At 36.0% G+C, this 25,177-nt stretch overlaps 1 protein-coding gene across 3 annotated transcripts in view; it reads right to left on the bottom strand.

The window, feature by feature from the left end:
- Skap2 (src kinase associated phosphoprotein 2) overlaps nt 1-25,177 on the bottom strand; it is a 170,109-nt gene that overhangs the window by 9,026 nt on the left and 135,906 nt on the right. For 2 of the 3 annotated variants that reach the window (XM_005319135.5, XM_013355990.4), the window contains exons 10-11: nt 12,437-12,514; nt 6,923-7,035 (exon numbers count right to left, since the gene is read on the bottom strand). In XM_005319135.5, the coding sequence (XP_005319192.1) occupies nt 6,923-7,035; nt 12,437-12,514 (191 nt within the window). Of the gene's footprint in view, nt 1-6,922; nt 7,036-9,788; nt 10,089-12,436; nt 12,515-25,177 lie in introns of those variants that run through there. The other variant, XM_021722251.3, reaches the window with a different exon arrangement.

Below are 25,177 nucleotides of genomic sequence, written 5' to 3'. Positions count from 1 at the left end.
AAAGTTCCTGGAGCCAGACTGTCAGTGAAAATTCTAGGAATTCATGTGAGACTCTGTCTTTTCAAAGAAGTCTTTCTGGGAAAAGTCAAGATCCCTCCTTTGTGATTAAAAGGAATTATTTAGCTCCCTATGTCCTTCTTTGGTTTAGCTGCCAAGAAGCTGAGGGCCAAGGCAAAAGTTCAACTGCAGAAATTCCCCTGTTTTTTAAGTTAAGTTCACCACAAGCTATGTTCTTTTTCCCTTGATCTTTTATTTATTTTCTCCCAATTATGATGGGCCTTAATTTCTTCACCTGTAATGTGAAGGGCTAGCACTAAAGTTCTCCTAACTCTATGATTCTGTCATTCTGCTAGGAAGTCAAGATTCTTTCCCATTCTTTACCAAAATGAAATGCATTTTGGTAAATGGTAAATAATACCATATTATTAGGTATTGTTAAGTACAAAAATACTTAAGACAGAGTGTCTAGCTCAAGAAGTTCAGAGTTTAGAAGAGAAAGAGATTAAACAGATAATCAAATATTGAATGTTGAGTGAGAGAGAAAGAAGAAATGAGTGAAACGGGAAGCAACTAAATTCCACAGAAAGATCGTAGTGGCTTTATGTACAAAGCGATAGGTGGTCTGAGACTCCAAACCCAATAATTAGAGGAAACAAACATGGTGTGTGCAAAACCCTGAAAAGAGAGAAGAAAGTGCTGTATCCAGGGAAAAGCAAGAGTTGAGAGTGTGACTAACATAAAAGGTACAGGAGGAAGACATGGTGAAAGTGGCACAAGACAAAGGAGGAAAACTCGTTTGGAAAGGTCAGATTGGTTGGTTTCTACAGTGTTTCTCTGACTCCCTACCAATCTCAAGGTTAGGGAAGAGAAGTGACCTTGAGCCACTGGTTGTCTACTGGTGGTCCTTGACTGTCTATGGCTCTGTGCATCGTTAATAGGACCATCCACTCTTTTGTATCACATAGTCTTGCTTTGGGATATTTTATCCTACAGACACAAAACACAAGCCTGTTGAACAAATAAACTTCACTCATCCATGAGGGTCTAGTTCAACTTTTATTTCCTTATAAATCTCTTCTTAATTACTCCAGGCTTTACTGATCTTCCTCTCTTTTTTTAACTGTTCTTAATCAGTATGTATTTATCTCTACTCTCTTAAGCCTAATAATTTCCTTGGAATATATAAGCTTCAAGTTCTAAAGGGATGAGAAGCGGGGCATCTCAGAAGAGTGAAAGCATGCTATATGTACACGGAGTGAGTTCCTGATTTTCCAGGTTGAAGTGGGGTAGAGAAAGTATAAGAAACCATGGGCTGTTCCAGTTAGGATTAAAAATAAATTATCATTGTATTTCTTTTTTTTTTATGGTTTTGTTTTGCTTCTGGCAAACTCTTGATTATTCCATGACAGATTAACTAGGTGATCCTGCAGCCTTGCTCCTCCTTCCCAAAGCAGCCCTTCCACATCACTTCTCCCCCTTTCCTCTCACAACCCTGCCTTCTGGCTCATCCCCTACCTCTTCAGCCATGCAGGAGCTGAGCCTAACAGCCTGTGCCTCATAAGCACCTTCCTCTTTTATCTCCTAGCACTGTTCTGAAATGCTTCCTCCATTTAATGTGAAAGAAAACAGGGAAGTATTTGAGAATGTTGTTTGCAAAAAGCCAATAAGAGGAGTCCTATGAATGGAACCAGAACATGTTCTGACATGGTGTTGTGTCTATAAATGCTTTTCACTGCTAAGGAGAGGTGGGTACTAAGTAGAAGGTCAGTTTAGTTAATGCTTCCACTGTTCCCTAATCCCAACATCCACCTGGGCAGCCCAGAAACTAAATGCCATCAGGTTCCGAACAGATGCAATCACAGGAACAAATCCTCCTCCTCCTTCCCCAAAGGCTATAAAATGTGATAACGCTTTGGAACTAGCTTTGTGTCAACAATGCATGTCCCATTTTGAGATGTCCTCGTTACTCTTCAGTAGTTGGCTATGCTATTTGTGGAACCCTGGGTCATATGGTCACACAGGAAAAACTAAGTTAGCTAAAAAGAAACTTGCCATTGCCCTCTGCTAGTAGAGCTCAGCAGACTTTTTTCTTTTGGTGCTGTGGATTGAACCCAGTGCCATGTGTGTGCCAGGCAAGTGTCCTACCACTGAGCTACATCCCCAACCAGACAGCAAGACTGTGCTGTCTGTGCTCCTTTCATAGGTTTGCAGCAAAAAAATAATAATTTTAAGAAATCCATAGTAACTAAATCTTTATATTCTCATAATGAAAAGCAAATGGTCAATGACAGTCACAATTCCCTGATCATTTAGAAAAGTCAACCAATTAGATATAAAAGGAAGTACTGCTTGAAATTCCCCATACACACTTAAAAATGGCCTTTCACTACATATTAGTGACCACTGTCTTAGCCTTCATTTCCTGGTTTTGAGTTATTATTTCTCAAAAGACTGCAAAGCTAAAGTCAAGTATGCCCTCATTTGGGTAAAATATTCCAGAATCCTTAATTCTCTTATTATTATTTTTCTTAATATCAGATAAAGTAGCACGCCTCTTTCCTTCTGGAATATGGCTTGTCTGTTACTAAGTCTCTAAAAATAAGTTATTGCTTTAAAAGTAAGGACAAGAATGCAGTTAGCAATTTACCAGTAAGCACAGATCAGAAGATAAACTGTCAGTGGGTGTAAATCCAGAACGGCAAACTAGAATAACATAACCAAAGAGGTAAGCAGGCTACAGCATATGCCTACTGCTATATAATATGGATTCTGCTGCTGAAATTATAAAACCTCATAAATTTGGTTCTAGGAAAACACCAATAACTACAATATTACATTTATGGTTTGGGGAAAATAAAACTGATGTGCAGACTCCTAAAAAAGAATTTAGCATGATTTTACACAACCTGATTCCTAAAACAAATTAAAAAATTTTAAAATTAGGTTTTCTACCTCCAGTATGACTCACCCCACCAAATGAATCTAAAGCCAAGCTCTGGGTTGCAGAGTTAATTCTCTAACAATGCAGCTGTCATTAAAATCACAGATTCCACTTTCATCCATTCCTGTAAACATGTTCCTTATTTTTCCTTCTTAGGAGAAAAAAAAATTGTTTTTTTTCCTAAATCACCATTGAATTATTAAATAATTTATTTTAACTATTAAAAATAAACCCGGCAGCAATCCTATATGCAAAGAATGGAAAGTAAAGTTACTGGCTCACCTTTTTAGACAAGCAGTATTTAGATTTATTATTAGTGAAGTTCAAAGGTTAAAACTAAGAAAATGCCAGACACTTTGAAGGAGGGGCTAGCTCAGCCAGGGGTCACATGACAGTTGCTAATTGGAAAATGTTAAAAAGGAAAGGGGGAGGGGCAGGGTGTCTGCTTTCCCTTCTTTCTTTATTGTGAAACTTGATTTTCACTGAAAATAAAGGCTAAGATTTGTATAACTCTCCAAAGAGGCTTAACATAAATAAATCACCCCAGGCTGACTGAGCACAGCTGACACCCTATCAAGACTTTCTAGCAAAACAGAAAAAGAAAGATGAATTTTGAAACAAAACTGTATTTCCACAGTGATTTTTAAGGAAGACAACCTAGTCCCCAAACTAGTGAAATGTTTGTTGCCATTACACTTACAAAATTAAAACGTTCTTCATTGTAGGGCAAGCCATTTTATTTCTTGATTTATCTAAATGTTTATTTATATTGAAGGAATGCATGTTTTCTTAAACTATTTTGTGTTGCCTTTTTTAAAGAGCACTGACAAACTTGTAGAAGGTAAGTCAAATTTATGTTAATTTAATATCTTAAATTATAAATCAGTACATTACAAAGAGCAAGCAGCATTTCATTAAAATCTTTTAAATGGTCTTACTCATTAAAAATGTCTTGGCATTACTTTTTTTTTTTTTTTTTTACAAAGTACATATTTTCTGTCTCCACAAATATTAGATTTCTTAAAATATATTTTTCCTTATGTATATAATTTCTACATTTAATTCAAAATGATGAACAAAATTTTTCATGATTAATGCTAATACTTTATTGACATCAGATAGGAAAGTAATAACCCATAGCTAGATTTAAAGTTGAATTAATGAAACCATTTTGATTGTGCACATTAGCTGCAATTACCTGCACCACTCATTCTGAGCCACTAGATGGTGTAAAAAAATAAATTAAAATGGCAAAATTTCATCATCACCATGAAATCTAAATAGAACTCTGAGTAGGATTAAACATTCTAGGCATATAATAATGCTAGCAATTTCTATACTAATTGTACTTTAAAAAAAAACCTATCAGTATATAACATGGGCCCTACTTTGATCTAGAAACCAGTCCTTTTGAGCAATTTTTGCCCTCTTCCACTAAAAGCCTTGAGTTCTTAATTTATAATATCAAAACATTTAAAATTGTAGTTCTAGTTTACATATTAAATGAATTTATGGTGTTAACTTATAGCCCATATTTCCACTTTGATAAAACTAGAAGGCCACACTAATAAAAGCTTATTAGGGATTTTCTAAACATATACTCAATTCCAAAACAACCAGACTATTAATAGAGCAGACACCCATCAATGTTTCAGAATATGCTCAAATCTTAGCAGAGAGAGCCATGTGCTCTTTTCACCATTACCAAGATTTAGCTGGTTGATTCTACTAGGTCCATAGTTGGGTGACTATAGGTATTCAATCATTCAATTTATGGTGAGAATATGCTGGCTGATAATGTCTTCTTTCTCAGCTCTTCCTTCAGAAACTAAAATGAGCCCCAGTTGAAATACCTACCTCTAGAAGACCACAGTGAAATTATGATGGTGGAATTTTAAGCCTTATAAATCTGATAGCACAAGGTTTTTTGATCAGCTCTTTCCCAAACTATAGCATTTAAAATTTTAGATGGAAATAAACACTTCCCATGAGCTAGACCACCCTTAACTACTTCTCTGATCAGGATTCACAAATAAAACTACACTCACTACAAAACAGATTTGGGAGAATGGGAACTAAGGACCCCAACATCCTGGAAGTATAAACATAACATCCTGGAAGTATAAACCATACTTTTAATTTCACATTAACAGAAAATGATTTTCTGAGGCAATGGTAGAAATAAAGCAAGCCTATGGGAACTCTGTTTGTTTATCCTAGGAGTTAGTACTCTGTCCAGGCTTTTGGGATAATGATAACATGATTCATAAAGGTTTTAAGAGCAGACCTACAACGGCTTTGTAAGTTTCTTATCTGCAAAAGAAATGTAATGGCCATATGGCATGCTCCCCTATAATCTGAAATTTCAAATGGAATCTAATCAACTTTTTAATTTTAGACACAATTGCAGCCAAATCAGTTAAAGAAATTGTGCAAGATAAGTAAATTCACCAGAAGAGTCTAAGAAAGTTTCTTGACAGGAACTAAAACTAATCAGTTTGATTTCTATATTAAATAATTGACTAAAAAAGCTGTTGTTTTAATGCAGGACAATTAAATGCTCAATAACTGGCTTAATCAAGAGTTGTAAAAAAATAAAATAAAACAATTAAATGCTCAATAACTGGCTTAATCAAGAGTTGTAATGTGCGTGTGGCTTTCCATAGCTTCTAAGAACTGAAAGCATCTTTCTGGAAACACTGAGAGAGGTGACAAGCCTTAGCTTTGTGCACCTTAACTAGTGGTTCACACAACTGTCTGTATTTACTTACTACTAAATATTTCTTGCTCCTACAACCTACAAATGCTTATATCTTATTCCTTTTGTATTCCTGGTGCCTAGAAAGGATCCTAGTATATTATAGGTACTTTGTGATGGTTTCAAATTAAATGAAGTGGGGAGACAGGGACAGAAAGAAAGAGAACAGGAAAAAGCACAAGTTCATGTACTGGCTCTGGCACTTTCTTGACCAAAGTTCCCTTATCTGTAAAACCAAGAACAGATGATCTAACAATCCATGATTGTATGTATGATGATTTTAGGTACCAGTTATCTAGTATTAAAATTCAGTGTGGCCTGGTTTCCAAATTCCCTTTGCATCTAACATGTCATATTATCTCTCTGAGAAGTCCAAATATTTCTCTCATCAAGAAATTACATTAAACTCGTAGACTTATGATTTATTTAACATTTCCCAACTTATATTTAAATTGTTTCCACTTATCATTTGTTTCTAAAACAGCCTCACAAAGTAGACAGAGAGAGATTTTTTTAAAGTCCCTATACTATAGAAGGGGAAATTAAAAAATTAAAATGAAGAGAGCACACACCTCACACTGCTCAGAAATATAATCTTGATTTTACATCTGACAGATCCTGAATAATCCAGTTTAGAAGCAGAGACAAAGATTCTTGTACATTTAAAGATGAGTTCACAGCAATGTACTCTGCCACTATGTTTACAAATATAGTATGTTAAACTTAAGAAAAAAATTTACCTAAACCTGTCTGAATAGAAAAGCATTGCTTTTAAATTGTCGGAACACCCAATGTATTTACATAAAGATGAAAAACTTGTTCTATAAACACAGTGTTTCCAGTAGTGAATGGCAGACAAAATCAGAATAAGCACACAGAAGAATAAAAAGGAAGAGGAAAGAAAAACATAATAAATAACCTAATACCTTCCAATGTTAACTTTCACATAAGCACATTGTTCTGGAGAAGGCAGTGGGTGGATGGAAGCCAAAGGCTGAAGTGATAGGTAAACACACTGTTAAGTTGAATCCTGTTATCTGATTGTGTTTAAAATTTGATTATATTTCACTTGACAAAATAATTAATTATTGTGAACTCCCAATTGTTAACTAGGACCTAGAAGAATTCCAATTGGCATTTTTCCCTCATGTTGTAAATCCAAATGCATGTAAATCGAGCTGCGTATTTCCCCTTTACAGTTGTCATTTGGGGTAACTTCTTACCTTGCTAAGAATGTAAATCACATCACCACGCTTAAATGACAACTCATCAGAAAGTGCTCCTGTACAGTCCCACAGACCCTGGTAAAAATTAGCGTAATCAGTGCTTTTATCACCTAGGAAAAAGAAAGTAAGAGAGTATAAACCAACAGAAATTAAAAGTCCACCCCAACCACCAAAACAGTCTTAAAAAATTCTGTTCTGAGTCAAAGAAACATTTTTATACACACACACACACACACACACACACACACACAAGAATCTTACTTTTTATTACTATCATCTAATTAAGATCATTTTCAAAAAGTTCAGATTTTTAATGTCCTTTATCCTTTTTCTGTCTTTCATTTAAAACCTGTGGTAACAGCATGTTCTCACCAACACATCACCTACAAGTTGCTTCCTGCTTACTTTAAATGATTAACCTAAGCCCATCCACAATGTGTTTGGAAGAGAGTGTGCCATACTTCATAATGAGCAATACCCATGGTGATGGGACAAACACGTGGTGAAATAACCATGTCACAGCGTTTGGGATATTTTAACAACCACAACAAAAGAGCTAATGCAATCAAAACTAGGGATTCAATTTTATTTTTTTAAATCCTAAAACCTAAAGCTGCAAATAATATAAGGTAATTACAGCTCTTTTCCTTGGGGATATTTGTACCCAAAGCCTCTCAAAGTTGTCTTAAAACATTTCAGCAACTTTGAAACTGCCAAAGCTAAAGCTGCATTTTTCACCAGATTTTTTTGTCAGCCCCAGTTTAAGACATTAGGCTCTGAATAAACATGCAACATACACTGGAGTTATCAGCTCATCCTTCTACTAGCATAAGCACAATGGATGTGATGTGCTCAAACTGCCATACAGACCATTAACTGATTGATTATTTAGCGCTCTCCGCTCTGTAATACCACAATAAACCGGGTAATAAATGCTTTGTCACTGATACAATGTGGGTCTCCTGAAACACAGCACAGAGTTAAATACACTGGATGCTTTTGTTACACTGAGAACTGCTTCCTGTTTTTAATTTCATGATAATTGAGTTTTGATGAGTTAATGCAAAAAGAATGCAAGTAATATCAATAAGATGTCCATGTATTCACTAGCCAGGCAGAACACATACGTGCTGACAACCGCCATCATTGGAATGTCGTCTTTGGATTCTGAGGGGACAACTGTCGAGACACATGCTGGATCTGGGTTGTCATCTTAGTTTTGTTCTATGGCTCTCAAACAGCAGGCTTCTGGCAATTCCTATACAACTAGTCACATTAGCATGCCATTAGGGTGCTCATCCTATTAGATGTGGTTTCTGATTTATACAAAGTGTTAACTTTATTCGAAAAATTTAAAATTGTTTACTATCTTAAAAATTACTAAAACCAAAAAAGAGGATATGAATAACATGGAGTTGGGATATTTATAGGATGTTACTCTTCATTTATATAGGAAAGAAAATAAACAAGGACTAGAAAAATATACAACTTAGCAAAAACCCCCCTAGTAAATGTCTTTCCCATTTTCTAAGAATTCCAAGCTAGAGAGGGACAATGGGAGGAGGGAGGGAAAGAGGAAGGCAGACAGAGAGAGACAGGCACCTTATTGGCTTTTCTACACTAGTATTTGAGCACTCATCACTGATACCAGCAGGGATGTATACAAGCCTGGGAATCCAACCAAGAACTAACAATGCTTGTGGCCACCCTTCATTACATTTCCCCCCAAAAGCATATATTAAGTAAATTCTATCAATGGACACTAGAGGGCACTCCAACTGGCCAGATCTCTCCAAACATTGTCCATTTCTTTCTTTTTAAGAAAAAAAAAAATCACTTAATAATAAAGTGACTGATTTCCTTTAAAAACCACTTATTTAGACAAATAGAGATTTAGAAGTTGAAACATTCTAGTCAGATTAAATCAACTGCTAAATGGGTCAAATGTTGCGCCCTTTGCAGTCCGTCAGTGTCAGTTGAAAAGTCAAGGAATTAGAGCAAAGAGGGGAATGACATCATTTCACATGCAAGGCCCTCCCCCACAGCAACTGGCTGGGAGGTAAAAGGATCTAAATAACTGGTTTCTCCACTCAAGGCTTCAGTGTGTTCCCCAGGCTGCTCAGTCTTAGACTTGGTCCAAAAAGGTGGAAGAAACAAAACTTTGGCTAAAAGCTAGAGGAGAAGAGTTTTTGGCTTAGCTGTGACGTCCCAATGGGTCCCCCAGCTGTCCACACTGCTCTTCCCTTTTTCAGATTTGCTCATGATAGTTTCTTCATTTAATAGATTTTCAAGAGGGGGTGGGGAAGAAAGAAGGAAAAGAAAAGTGTATGGTGATTTCTAACACATAATCCTTATCACTTTGGGGTCTCTCTTCCCCTCGATGCACTTGGCGAAACTCCCATTAACACTAATGGGAGTTACAGGAGCAGGCAAGGGGAAGAGAGACCCCCACCGTGTGCAAGATGCATCTCTCCCTAGATGTGCATCATGAGCATTTCATTAAACCTCACTGCTGTAAAGAGGCGATGGAGCCAGCGATTTGGCAATACTAGGGAAAAGATGCATTTTCAACTGTGCTTTCTATAATCTTGATGATGATGTTACCCAAAGACCAACCTCATTTCTGTGTCCCATATGTGAGCTCTGCTAAAGAATAATCTGTTTATGTCACACATACATACAATTTACTATCCTGTCTGCTTCAGCATGCAATACGAATTATAATGCAGAAATATCACAGCTAAGCGAGTATATGTTTTTTAGTTTCTTTCTCCTCAGGAAAATAATGTTCAAATTCTTGATATGAAATATGGACATAAAAATTAGAAATTATCCGGTTTTGGAAAACAGCAAGCTTCTCTAGTTTACTTTTTAAATTTTTTATTGTGCTTAAATATACATGGACAAAAATTAAGTATAAATGTAGTACAAAAAGCACAGTACTTCACAAAAGTTAACATCGTTCACCCTCACAATGAAAAATCCCATGTAAGATGTATTTTTATAGAATAGAACATAATATGATAAACATACATTCTAAAATACAAGTTAATTCTGTTCAGTTGTTTTTACTACATGGATTAATTTTTTTATGCTACTCACATCATGATCTATATTGTCAAAATTACAAAGGAAAAAAAATCACCTTATTATGTTTCTTATCCTGAGAGGCATGGATGATTAAAAGAGAAAGTAAGAAACAAAAAATAAATTAGCCAGCTTGTGAAGGATTTAAACAATGTACTTGCTTCTGCTTTTAAAAACATACATAAACAGACCATTGGGCAAAGCTAACAGAACTGTTATGAATTGTTTGTATAAACTAAACATGTAAACATTGGAGATACTTCTGCACAGATGACAAGATTTTAAAAACATGATGACAATGGATGAATAATAGCATAATAAGATAATGAGGAATCTCTCCCTGGGTGTTATAGGTTTGAAAACTATTTTAGAAATAATTTACAGCGTTTAAAAAAAATAAGCAAATGGGATTGTGTGTGTGTGTGTGTAAGTGTGTGTATATAAATCTGAACACGAAGGAACTTGAAAAAATATAAGATCATCTTTGTGTTTACTTACATATTTTACATTAGACCAGTCTTTTTTTCCCAAGTAAAATCAGTCAATGTGAAAAATATATAACATTCTTGAGTAAGGTTAGAAGTTCATGTCATGTGATGCTCAGCAAGATAGTAATACCCTTGTCAACTCACTGCTCTGCATGGCAAACAAGCTTCTAGTCTTTGACAGCCTAGGGATGAGCAAAGGTCACTGCTATGCAAAAGCATTAAAACTGTTGCTTGAAAAGAATTTCATGTCACTAAAGATAAGAATTATTGCAGTACTTTATAGCTATGGCATGTAAAGCTAGTTCTACTTATTGCATTCCTTTGAGCAAAATGTAATTTTTTTCTACCTTTGAAGGCAAAAAATGGGGAGATAGTTACTTTTAAAGGGTGTTTCTTTTTAATTTCTTGAAAATTGCATTTTTGAGAAATCCAATTGCTTTAAGCCAAAATATTTGTATCTGTGTAAAGGGTATCTATCTATACGTGTCTACCTTCTATTCCTGTATTGAAATTTAAAAGAAAGAAAACTACATGCTTTTGGCAGAAGCCTCACGATATATAACCCAAAACATATATACTTAAGTTACTGTTGAATATAGTCCTCAAGGTTTCACTAAGCCTCTGTGTTTTATAGCTCTATTTTACAGGACCGGAGTGTTCACATCTAATGACTATGTCCTTGCTTCCTTTCTGAAAAAAGCAAACCAAAAGCTTTTGCAGCAACCTGCTCCTGCCTTCCTGTCCAGGTCCGGAATCAGGCCTCTGTTTCCTTTCCACATGTCACAGTAGGAAGGCCTCTGGAAAGCTACTTCCTGAACATACACTTCTTGTCCACCCTGCCTCTGACAGCTTGAAAGAGTGATGTATGGACATATCAGAGAGGGGAAGGTGACCCCAGCTCCAGCTCTTTGCAGGACCGAGGGATGATAGGGCAGACCTTGCCCCAGCTGACATGTGGCTATGAAGAGGTGTAAAGTCCTGATAAGAAGGCAGTTCTTCTCTTCTTTCCATGTAAAATAATTGCTGGTTTATCAAAACTAACCTCATGCTTGCACTACAGATATGGTTTATCTCTTGCTATTTGGAAATAACAACAAGCAAGAAAAGTGGTTCGTATCGTGTGATTCCGTATACAGCATGTGCAGTTATTTTTCTAGCCTCAGTCATAATTAGTACCTGGGGCCATGTGCCAAGTGGAAATGGATAAGGGGAACATCCTTCCTAGTCTTCCAGGCCAACAGTGTCCTTTTCCAATTTTTAAGCTGCTGTCACTGGACTCTGGCATTTCTTACCCAATTCATTTGCTTTCTGTGCTAATCATATGCAATGAAGATATGCATGGCCAACATTTAAACAGGCTGCAGATCAATTAGCGGTCTTAAGTTTATCTGATTTTTATCAAAGAAGACAGAGCTGTGGGTCGATTGTCAGAGCCTGTGTCAAGTTGACCTTTTCAGAGATGTCTACATTGCCAGTCCCTTGGGCAACTTGTTGTCCCCTGTTAGTCTCTGAATGGCAGAAGTCTGTTCTGCTCAAGCACAAAGTATACACAGATGTCTATATTACATTCTTATAGGTTTGACAGCAACTGCATGTTGTATCTATAAACTGTCCTTTAGCAGTGACACTTCCTCAATGATGATAAGCTAATTTATGCAACTAAATCTCCTTTGTGCAGAAATGAAAGCTAATTGAGTCATTACAAAGTAATTCAGGAAGGAATACCTTGTATAAATTGGCTTACTTTATAAATCCTTCTCAAGTGGTTTTCATGCATCCTAAATGGGACTAAGCAGCTTATCAGCGGTAAGATATCCAGACCAAACAAGCCAACTTCTGGGAGCTGTGTAAATGTCTTTAGAGTAGCAAGAAAGTGGCTTAAAAAATAAAAAAAAATTAAAAAAAAAGCTTTGCCAGGAAGCTGCACAATCATTACCTGAGGTATGATGCACACTTTCCTGACTCATCTTCCTTTGTTCTTCCATTTTCACAGAAGCGTTGTCCTCTTCCTCCTCTGTAAAAAAAACAACAGCACACTGAAGGGGTTCCTCTGGGATAACCACACAGAACTCACCCCACTGTTAGAGCAAAACGAAAGTTCGTAACACGTAACTATTATTGTTAAAAGACCTGAAACCACTCAAGATTCATATTCCTCTGTGGATAATCTAACAAGGAATAAATAAACTGCCAGCTACTTCTCAATAGCAGATTTATTGAGGTTTACCACATTGGCTTGACAAAATTTAAGATATATACTAATACACTGCACATTTTGTTTTAAATACTAATAGAAATTCATCTGGAGCCATCTTAAATCCAATAAAATAACATTCAGCATTATACTGACAAGCTATATTATACTGTGTGACAGAAATATTACTGATAAAATCATGGTTCCTAAAGTATCAATATAGCAAGGAGAAAATGCATGATATACAATACATGTAGCCTGTAAGGCATCTATTGAGTAACAGACACTTTCATATGTTTTCTGGCTTAATCTACACAGGACAATACCAGAAGGGTCCTCATCTTTCCAACTAATTCTCCCCAAATTACATCGAGCACCTACCATGTGTTATATACTATGGGAGATAAGATTTTTGTAGATAAATAGTTTTTAAATCCTCATTCTACAGATGAGTAAATTGAGATTCAAACAGTGATGTAACTTCTAAAGTTTGTTATTCAAACTTAAGGTCGGGATTCTAAAGTCCATGTTCTATATCCTACCTATAATCAGTGCTGTAGTCTATACTCTTTCTACACTGTCCATCACATTCCTTCCTTCCTTTTCTCTATCAAAAATCTCTATCAAAAAACTGCTAATCAGTTTATAGAAATGAGTTTATACAGATCAATTGTTCGATTTTCACTGAGTATTAACTAGCAGTAAAGAGGGGCATTTGCTGAGGAGACAAGGGTAATAAACTCCCGCCTTCAGGAAGCTGACCACTTCAAGGGGACAGAAGACAGGATATAAATGAAAGTGGGCTAAAGGAACCTAAACCTGACAAATAGTACACACCAGCACTGAAGGGGTGCAGAGGAGAAACCTCTAAACTGGGGAATGCCAAGAAGGCCTGTGGGGTAGAGAGAATTTAAATAAGGAGAGACGAAAAGAAGGCTATTTCCACACCCAGAGAAAGCCATGAACTTAAAAGAACAAGGCACAGTCACATTCAGTGACTAAATAATGTGGGAATGAAGGGAGAGCACACAATGGGAGGAGATGCTACTGGTTTGGACTAGTTATTGAGGGTCCTTGAATACCTAGTTAAAAGACTTTGGACTATGATTTGGTGGGTAGTGAGAACCCTAGAAGGTTCTGGAGCAGACACGGGCCAGGACTGAAACTCTGCTTCAGAAATGATCATTTGAGCTCATTGTGTCAGACAGCCTGGAGGGGGGGGGGCGGGGGCATCTAGATAAAGGGGAAGGAAGTCCTAAACTGCAGAGGCAGAAGAAAAAAAAATCAGAAGGAGATGGTTTTGAGAGGTAGAGGAACCAGAATCGATAAGCTTTGTGCCTTCCTGCCTGAGTGTGGAGGAGAGGCAGAAAATAGAACAACTGTGGATGACTTGGGCTCTGAGCTAAGCTGACTGAGTTGCGGGACATGTCATTCCTAAAAAGAGAAGAGCCAAGACAATCTGCTGTGGTGGGGGAACACAGCACTTTGTTTTTGACAGGAGGGATTTAAGTGCTGGTGTGCTTCCCACAGGGAATGTCCAAGGGCAGCTGTAACGTGTGGTAGAGAAGTCAGGACTGCAGATGTATACTTAGGTGTCTCCTGGAGAGTTTAAGTGGTGATGAATCAAAATCATATTTAAATCAAGCTTGAGAGTTACTGTGCTTACAAGACAAATAAAACTGTTTTGAGTTTATGTAATTCAATTCAAACAAAATAATAAAAGCTCCAATACAAGAAACAGATGGAAATATTTGGTGTTAAACCTAATGGTGGCAATTTAATATGGTATTTTTCTCTTTAAGAACAGTTACTTCACTTATGCCAAACCTCAAACACTAGTTGTCACAAATGGTTTAACAGGGTACTTTCACATAAACTTTAAAAGTAGAAGGGACATTTACAGTCAGTCCAACCTACTCACTTTACAGATAGTTTATTTTTTAAAAGGTGAAGTAGAAAGTTCTACTTACTTTTTACACTTTCTTTATCCCTAGCACTCACTCCCTTTCCAATCTGGTCACAAATCCAATAATAAGAATAAATTTAAAAAGAGGTAAGGACATTTGCCCTTAGACAAAAGCTATAACTGCAACAATATATTAAACAACATTCTCCAAATATCAGAAATTCAGCTCCAAATATCAGAAAAATTAATTATAACAATTAAAGAAGAAAGCTCTGTTGCTTGAAAAAGTTAGCAATGAATTTGTTTAAAATATCATTACAAATTTATTTTTATTAAAATTTAAGCAATTAGGGCTGGTGTTGTGGCTCAGGGGTAGGGCGCTTGCCTAGCATGTGTGAGGCACTGGGTTTGATTCTCAGTACTGCATATAAGTAAGTGAATAAAATAAAGCTCCATCAAATAAAAATTTTTTTAAATTTAAGAAATTATAATGTATGCTAAAGATTATATTATTGGTGTCAGAGAGCTCTGTCCCTAAGAAATATATTCCTAAATTATCAGCATGATATTAATAATATTTACTTAAGTATCAATATTCATTGTAAAGTATCCAAGCTGAAGTTCATTTGAGATGTTCTTTAATAAGCAGCATTTTAGAGCATAAGGTGCAGACTAAAAACATTTCCTTTTTCCATGTCAAACCTAGTAATTATACCTTTTCAGCAAAAGTATTCTGCATTTCATACACCATTTTTTCTTAATAATATTCAAACAACTCATTTTATCTTGGGCTAAAAATATAAGCAACCTCCAGATAAAATACAATAAAATAAAATTTGGTGTGTATTTTTAAATCTTGGGGGAAAAGCTCATACTGAATCTCAACGAGAACCTGGCACAAAGGAGATGTTCACTAAATACTGAGTGAACCAATAAATTCAAAAGTCATGAAAATAAATCCTAACACATTCATTTATCAGCAGAGCAAAGCTCCTCAAGCCACTAAAAAAATATGTACGAACAAGTGACCAGAATTCTAGGCTATAATCACCTTCACAATGTGTTAGAAACATATACTCTCACATGTTGTTTCATTTGGGTTTATTGTTAAGCACATTTTATTTTGGTGTGGAGACACGATGTCATTATACAATACTAATTAATACCTCAAATAGTCAATGTTCATGGGTTAATATATTCCATTCAACATTTTAATAACAGTAAACAAAAACAGCTCAGCTATGCAGTAAAATCCATCAAACCACACAGATGGTTATAAGGTTTTCATTATGTGGTTTCCATAGCAATCATATTGCAAATCTGGAAGCTTCTTGCAAATAAGCAGCTTGTATTTACATGCCTCTCAGCTGCAGCACAAAACTCTTCAACATGTGAAGTTATTATTCCAATCACACATTGTTAGGAGAATCATCAAGAGAATTTTTGTGATCAGACAAGATGAAAATAACAGTAAAGTGAACTAAGTGCAGAAAATAATTCCAACATGGTAATGTATATACTAATCTGTGAGGAGTAGAAATGCTCTGGTAGTTATCAAAAGGTTTTAACATTACACCATGTAGAAAATATAGAACTTCCAAGAGCAATCAGGCCTTATAGAATCCTAAAGGATAAATGCAACCCACTTCTCTTTTTAATAGATACTTGGCCTTCTTTCTGGGTTTAGCAAAAGGAGGAAGCAAAACAGATAATCAAATTTTTCCAAATCTTTTTAGGAAAATCCATTTGAGAAAATGCTTACTGTGGGAAAAGTTAAGATCTTTTTTCCCCCCTTTTAGATTAATCAATTTAATTTACAAATTGGTCCAGTTCCATAACAGATGGATTATTACCCTAATAAAGATCACAGATCTGTCTAGCTATGCATTTATTTTTAACAAAATGGCTGTTTCTGGCTTACTATTGTTCTTATTTTTAGGATAAATGAACAAAAAGAAGTGTGATAAGTAAATGACATGTTTAAGTGACACTGGGTGAGGACACTGTTAATATTAAGGCAGGATATGTGATGAGCACTTCAAGAAGAAGAGGAGGCAACCTAAGAAAACCTTTACCTTTCTCACAAACACCTTTAGAAAACAGCTTTACTGAGTTCCAACGTATTATAAAAGACATAGATACAATAAGAAATCATGCTGTGAAATGAAGTTTGAGTTTAGATTACTACCTGCCGGGCCTTCATCTGATTATGCAATTACATATTTTTCTTAAGAATGATTAATATTTATTACTTAAAATATCATATTATCTGCACTTGTATTCATTATATAACAACATCCCCATAACAATTCTATGAGATAGTAATAGGCACTTTTATCCTCATCGTTTTATGAATTCAAGAAATGAAATTTATAGAGCTTGAATAACTTGCCCAGGTTCACAGACTCAGAGTATGTGAGCCAGCATTTAAACCTCAGGCCTGTTACTAAGCCCTAACTCTGAGCCAAAGTGTCTTTTCCCTTGATTTTCCTTAAAATGTTCAATTTAAGGGCTGGGAATGTAACTCAGTAGAAGAGCACTTGCCTGTTATACATGAGGCCCTGTGTTTGATTCCCTAGCATTGAGAGAGAGAGAGAGAGAAAGAGAGAGAGAGAAGAGGGATGAGGTATTATTTGTCCATTTGTGTAAAGCCTCCCAGCATTACTCCCTTCTTTTGCATTGTACCATCAGGACCAGCCCTTTGTGTCTTCAGTTCCCTTGTGCTGTCTGTTACATCAGCTCAGGAACATCTTACTTGCAGCACCCAGAGCCTGAACCCCTGTTGAAATGTGAAGGATAACCCATTGCTCTGAAACGGTGAACTTCTTTCAGTTATTGGTTTGTAGAAAGACTCACCTTTGCCATCTCCACTTTAGACATGTTTTTCTACCTATATATATATAAAGATATATACATCTTTACTTTATAGGTGGATTATTTTCCAAAATTTTATATAAACAAAGTCATGTTTCTGGAGTTGGAAAACGTTTTCACATAGGTGGGCACTGTATATGAAGCAATATTTTTAGTGCTGCTCTAGAAACACAATTGCAACTGAGGATAAAAAACAGGCTGCCTGCTCCTTCCTGTTCTAGCTCTTTCTCCACCTCTAGCTCAGTACATTCTCAACAGCCCCAACACCAGCACATAGTACTGAATATTTTGTAAAGATTTCGAATACAACTCATAATTCAAAAAGAATTATTTCTAGAACAGCCAGTTTATTTTCCTTTTTATTTAATTTCAATAAGAAAAACATGTCTAAAGTGGAGATGGTAAAGGTCTTTCACATTTCAACAGGGGTTCAGGCTCTGGGTGCTGCAGGTAAGATGTTCCTGAGCGGATATAACAGACAGCACAAGGGAACTGAAGACACAAAGGGCTGGTCCTGATGGTACAATGCAAAAGAAGGGAGCAATGCTGGGAAGCTTTACACAAATGGACAAATAACACCTCATCCTCTTCTCTTCCAAAACCTATGGTGAGCTGCAAAGGCTGGAGGGAGGGTAAGGAAAGTTAAAGAACAGAGTCAGGGGGATACAGGCAAGAGAGTCAAGATTATAAAAATGAGGGAGAGTGATCCTCAAGGGCCTATAAATCCAGAACTATTGGTAACATAAATATGACACTTCTAAAGATTCTTCTATTAAATGTATTACATACATTTTAAAGAAATAAGATACAATCTTTATGTAAGCATATGCTTAAGTTTTAGCCTTATGTACACTTTAACATGTACAGAAGGATAAAGATAACTAAAACAGCATAGTTAGAGTCATGTTATTGCTCCTGGAAATTGGGAAAATTGGGGTCATTGTTATAGTTCTGGTGACTTGTGTAACTCTGACTTCTACTTCTCCGTCATGTCTCTGCAGTACTTCATAGCAGGAAGAAAAATGTCTAGCTGATAGCACTTTGAACAAGGATTTGGGGAAGATAATGAGATAGCCAGATTTCTAGGGGGATGGGGGAACACACAATTAGTGTATAGTGTCAAGTTTATTGCCTTAACAGCAAGTTATTTTACAACAACTCATGAATTCAGCAACCACAAAGGCCAACATAATATAAAAAGCAACAAAATAAGTAACAGTTGTTCAATCATACAATCTTATTTTTAATTTAGACATTCTATTCTTATAAGGTTTAATATGAAAAGGTTATCATTGCACTTCAAATGAAAAAGGAAATGCCATTAGATCATAGTACATTTCTGTATTATATTATTAAAATTAATAATTTAAACATGAATATAAAATGTGAAAATAACAATTTTTCACATAGACATTCTATGTGTTAACATCACAGTTGGGATGTTGAGGAAAAAATTTGAAACTCAAGCAAAGATCTCACTTGACAGAATCAGGAAAAAAAAAACTGTGAAGGAAAAGAAACCTTAGATATCTTGTTCCATTTCCTCATTTCATAACAGGGGAAGTGAGCTGAGGATGCTGACCGTCTGGCTCAAGGTCACACAGCCTGCACCCCACCCCACCTTCCGTGCAACGTGCACTGTGGACACTTTTTAAGTATGGCCTGTGCCTGGAGGAGCACTTCTGACCACGTACAGGCAATTAAGGCAGATGATGAAAGCAGATGGGTTAAAAATTGAGTTTCGGGAGGCCGGATTCTATGGGTCAGAAATGACTATGGGGGATGGGGTTGTGGCTCAGTGGTAGAACATTTCTCTAATATGTGTGAGGCACTGGGTTCAATTCTCAGCACTACATAAAAAATAAACAGAAATAAAGTTTAAAAAAAGAGAAGTGACTGTGAATCAACGATCCTACTCCTGAAGAGTTTGACAGGAAAATTATGAAACGTGGCTCCTTGTCTCCCTGTCCTATCCCCTGGGGACAAAAAATCCTCTTGCAATCCTAATATATTCCAAATTCTTGGGCTTTCAGTTAAAATACATAATAAATTCTACAATGCTAAAATTACTTTAACTAAGCAAAGTCTGAATTATTTTTCAGTTATAGAAACTTCTATTTGGCTCTATATTTCTGGTTCCTTTTTTTCCATTTAATCAATCTTTTTTGCTATTATTCTTATTACAAAAGCAATATCTACTCATTGCTGAAAAGCCAAAAAAAAAAAAAATAGAGATAAGTAAAACAGTTTGGGGCCTATTCATAACCACCATTAACACCTCCTTCTAGACCACCTTTATATAATTACTAGTTTTTCTTTCTTTGGTTTGGTTGTTTTGTTTTATTTTGTTTTTATTTATTTATTGTTTTTGTTTGTTTGTTCTGGGGATTGAACCCAGGGTCTCCCAGCCCTTTTTTAAAAACTCGTTAAGTTGCCAAGGCTGGCCATGAACTTGTGATCCCATTGCCTCACCCTCCCAAGTAGCTGGGATTACAGGCACATGCCACTTCACCCAGATGGTTTTTCTTGATTCTTATTTTTAATACAAATATCCCAAATGTGCATGTATTTCATTATTCCTATACACTTCTTATCCCAAATATATGTGTGTTTCATTGTAAACCATTCTGAATTTCTTTTTAGAAAGTAAAAGTATTTCATCAACTTAGATTTTTTTTTTGGTTTCTGTTTTTGAATGTCATTACATAAAAAATAATAATAATGAGCTTGGTGTGAAGATCATTTAATTGTAATGTGGCCATTTCATAAGGATCTTCAGCTGCCTCCTGGAACCTCCAGAGAAAAGCAGATACACGGGTGCAGAGCTCATTTGCTGCCAGATTAGGCTGTTTCCTCCAATCACCTATGCAAATATACTCTTCCTCATCAAGTGCAGTACACCTTAACCTCATTTTCAAGAACCCAAAGAAGAAGAAGCCGAGTACTATATGAGGAACTGGTACCATGAGATTTATTGGCTCCATATCCCTTCTATCAGCAGTGATTTCCAAGACCCTTTCAGGGGGCAGGGGTTTGTGAGGTCAAAATATTTTCATAATGCTACTAAGACATAAATTATGTGCCTTTTTCACTGTGTTAACATTTGCACTGATGTTGAGAAGCAATGATGGGTAAAACTGCTGACACCTTAGCATAAATCAGCATAGTGGCACCAAACTGTCATTACATCCTTCACTGTCTTACACCAACATTTAAGAGAGAGAGAAGGAGAGGGGGAGACAGACAGACAGACTAGCTTCACTAAAGAATGTCCTTGATGAATAGAGGTAAAAATTATTTCCACCTAATACCAGGACTTTAGTACATGCCTTTTAAATATTCTGTGTGACAAAATCAGGATGCATAAAACACTTCTGTTGTACCAACAGATGTGCAAGAGCTGGACAAGCTGTTTTTATTTTTGTTTTCATGGAATGCTGTTTTTACTCGAATGACTGACAAACTACAGTTATCCAGATTTGGGAATCTGCAAACATTTTCTCAAAAATAAACTGAGCTTATTATTTCAAGGAAAACAACTCACAATTTTTATTGTCAATAAAACAAATGTGATTTTTAAAAAATTGTGTCTACTATCACGTATATCTAAAAAGAACAAATAAAGTAAATTGTGTCAATATTTGGAGGTTCTCAATAACGTAGTAAAATATTGATTATTTAATTGACTGACACATGACATTACAAAATCATGCATGGGTAAAGGATCCACTTCAGAGCACGAGCAGACTTACAAACTCAAATGCAAAAAATATCAAAATTCACTGACACAGTTTCATTTCCACCTTGCAACTAACCTTTAATTACTACTTGTGGGGTCTGGGAATAGTATCAAAGAAAGATATCTACAATTACATGCAAGGGCTATTAAAATACCTTCCTTCTGCTACCACACAGTTATCTGTATAAGGGTGGATTTTCATTACATGTTGATTATACTTAAACTAAAACAACACATTTGAATGTGGAAGCAGATATACGAGTCTGAATGTCTTCTGTTAAGACACACATGCAGGGTTGGGTTGTTGTTCAGTGGTAAGGCACTTGCCTAGCATATGTGAGTCAGTACCACATAAAAATAAATAAAATAAAGGTATTGTGTCTATCTACAACTAAAAATATTTTTTAAAAAGACACACATTGAAGAGAGCTGCCAAAATGCAATAACATACTCCCCTCTATTTTCTTGGAAAATAGTTATTTTCTCAAAAATAAGTACATATATAATACCTTTATTAATATGATTTTAAAATTCACTAATAAACACACATTTTTTAAAGTTCTCAGTTTTAATTTCTAATACAGTAAAGTTTGAGAGGCAAAATCCACAAAGCTTTATTATCAAGATTATAAAGGGATCCAGGGACCAAAAAGTTTGAGAATGATTGTCCTGTATTTAAGGATAATTTTAGTTAAATAACTAAACAGTGTTCATCTACACTAAAGGGGGAAAAAGTGGATATCTTGCTCTCCAGATAATTATTTTACATTCCCAAAGCACTCATTATCAGGATTGAATCACACTGCACTGTTGACTCACACTGAGCTGTTGACCAAAAATCCCTGTGTTTTTCCCATTTACCACAAAGCCAAGTCTCTTCTTTCATATAGTTGTGCAACTAGACTTCTGGAGTAAGCGGGACACCCTATCATATTTCATCTTATTGGATTTGACCCATGATTTCATTCTGTTGAGACTAGGCCTCTGTATTTTCCTCCAAAGCAATGCTGAATATGTTGGACACTGATACTGAGAACAAAGCTCTAAGACATTCACAAACTCAATTAATTAGCACCCTTAGAGTATAGCTGTATAGTTAGTGATCCCAAGCTCACTTTATCTATATAGATTTTATGAGAATCCTGCCATGAGCCTGGATGAAGTCCCGTTAATGCCTGCATTTCCAAAAAAAAAAAAATGATTTCTAGTAATCTAGTAATCATTGTTTCATCTTCTGATGGTTTAAAGACACTCTGTGACATTTCATGTTAGCAGCTTCTCTGGAATCCATTTCAAAGTCCCTAAACCATGTAGAATTTTCAGAACCCATCTCTAGTAGATACCAGATGCCCTCTTCAGAACCAACATGGTCATCTTCCAGCTGAGAGACTCAGGCGGCAGCTGGCTCACAGCTGTGTCCTTCACTCAAAAATGCCCTGGGCTGCAAGGAATTGCCTCACTCAAGGTCACCCCCTCCCAGAGGGCAACTGGAGCTAATAGGGACACAAAAACAGATCCCTTTGCCTCAGTGCAACACAATCCTGCAGAGTCACCCCAGCCTGGTCCTGCCTTCCTCACTTCATCTGAGGGTGTCTCCCAAGATCACTCACCAATAAACTACACACAACTGTCTCCCAGTCTGTCTCAAAGAACCTAACTTACAATAGTACCATTTTCTAGTCTTTGAAAAGTTCATGACTTCTCTCTCATCTGTCATGTTTCCCAGTAGTACAGTGGCTTCATGTACAAGATCTCTTGTAATATAGTTTTTATCTGGGCCAGAAGCCAAACCTAAGTCTTACTGCTCTTCAAGACATAGTTCAGACCCCCATATAGGATGCTTTCCTTTCCCCAAATCCCTACAAGCAGCTGACCTCTCTCTCTTGTGTATTATCAAGTCTTGGAAAGGCTTCCATTAGTAGTGTTCTCACGGGGCACTACCAACATTTGTCTACGAGTCTACTCTCCCTCCAGGTATGAACTCCTCAAGGATTTATTTATATTATCACAGCCTAACAAAAGGGTTGAGACAAAAATGGTTTTCCAAGACTACTTGCTGAATTAAAACTAAATGGATTTTGGCTAGCGAGGTATTCCATTTTAATCTCTCCGCCAATCCTGGGCTTCTATTACCTCTTACTAACCTTATCAGTTGGAGGATAATTAGTCACAGAAAGAAACAAATAAAATAGAAATGGAAATTTTTTGCTCTGAACTATTTAGTCCCTAGTAAGTTTTGGAAACAAACAAAACCACATAGCTATCGTATACTTTTTGCTGTACTTATAATTGATAAATTTCAATAATTTTCATATTTTCTTTGCCACTAGGCCATTTTAACTGTTGATACATTCTTTTTAAAGTTGCATTGCATTGAAGAGAATGTAGCATCCTTATATACAGATATATTTTAGTTTCTCCCCCTTTTTTCTTTTTTGACATTATTTATAATTAAAACCCAAATGTCATTTTTAAATACTTATTGGTCTTTTTTTTTTTTTTTTTTGTATCAGGGATTGAACCCAGGGGCACTCAACCACTGAGCTACATCCCCAGCCCTAATTTGTATTTTATTTAGAGACAGGGTCTCACTGAGTCGCTTAGTGCTTCACTTTTGCTGAGGTTGGCTTTGAACTTGCCATCCTCCTGCCTCAGCTTCCTTAGCCGCTGGGATTACAGGTGTGTGCCACCATACTCAGCTTATTATTCTTTAATACCATATGTTTGTGCTATTCTTTATTTGAATTTTTTGAAGTCTACCTTCCTAGAGTCTAGATAAATATGTCCATCCAGCTGATGACCCTTCTTTTCCTATCATGAATTCTAAAATGACAAGAGCTTTTGTCTATTTCCCCCTACAATTAAATTTAGATGTAGTAGCAGCTTACCTATTTCCTATATCCTTTGACCCTACTCATTTTTTCAATATGCTGCTTTCACATTTAAATTGCATCTAAAGACAGAAAAAGATGCAATGGTAATGGCTGTTTATTGCTTTCCCTCCCTCTTAATATTCTTAACATCAGTTCCTCTTAATATTCTTAACATCAGTTTCTCTTGATTGAAGAATCTAGTGACTGAAATATCAGAAAAACCAATCATCATAACAGAAGGCAGAGTCACTTCCCATCTCTCAGTTCTTTGTACTTATTGGACTGTGTCTGCCAGTAACAGCTACCACCTGCCCAGGAGGCCTAATCCAAGGCATGGAAGGGTTCAAGCCCACAATATTGAATCTGAATATCTACAGGCAAATTGTCCAATAAGAACCCCAACCATATTTTTCTATTACCATCACGTACTACAATATATAACTTCTCATTTGGGATGAGGTAGTATGAGCCACATCAATACATCTGTATATCACCTAGATGTGTTGTTTACCCAGAGCAGTGCTTCTCAAGCTTTAGCAGGCATCAGAGGCACCTGGAGGACTTGTAAAAACCCAGATTACTGAGACCTACCATACAGTCTGTTTCAGTGGATCTGGAGTGAGTTTAAGAATATGCTTTTCTAACAAGTTCCCAGGACATGTTGCTGAGGACAACACCTTGCGAACCAATGACCTACAGCCATATCTTTTTACATAAGGTTTCAAAAGGTTGAGTGTTCAATCATCATTTAAATGTAAATTAATTAGGTCACTGTATCTTCAAATGTCATTTACATTTTAAGTTTCAAAAAAATATATATGCCTAAGTAAATAATACCAAGGTAAATTAATTATAATGGAACTAGTAAAGCAGGAGTTAATTGCATATGTATTCTCAAAAGATACAATGAAAATATATAAACTTAATTTGTGTTCCAGCAATTCATATTACCCTCTTTTGCTACCTATACAAATTTAGACAAATTAATTCAATACTCTGACCCTCAATTTTCTTATCTGGAAAATGTAAATATAAACTCTACCTTAGAGAATTATTGTGAGGACAAAATGAGGTGAAATAGCCAACACAAT

This window comes from Ictidomys tridecemlineatus, chromosome 2 (assembly GCF_052094955.1).
Source record: "Ictidomys tridecemlineatus isolate mIctTri1 chromosome 2, mIctTri1.hap1, whole genome shotgun sequence".
Taxonomy (NCBI): Eukaryota; Metazoa; Chordata; class Mammalia; order Rodentia; family Sciuridae; genus Ictidomys; species Ictidomys tridecemlineatus.
Note: the sequence above shows the minus strand (reverse complement) of the source record. Positions and strands in the feature narration are given on the sequence as shown.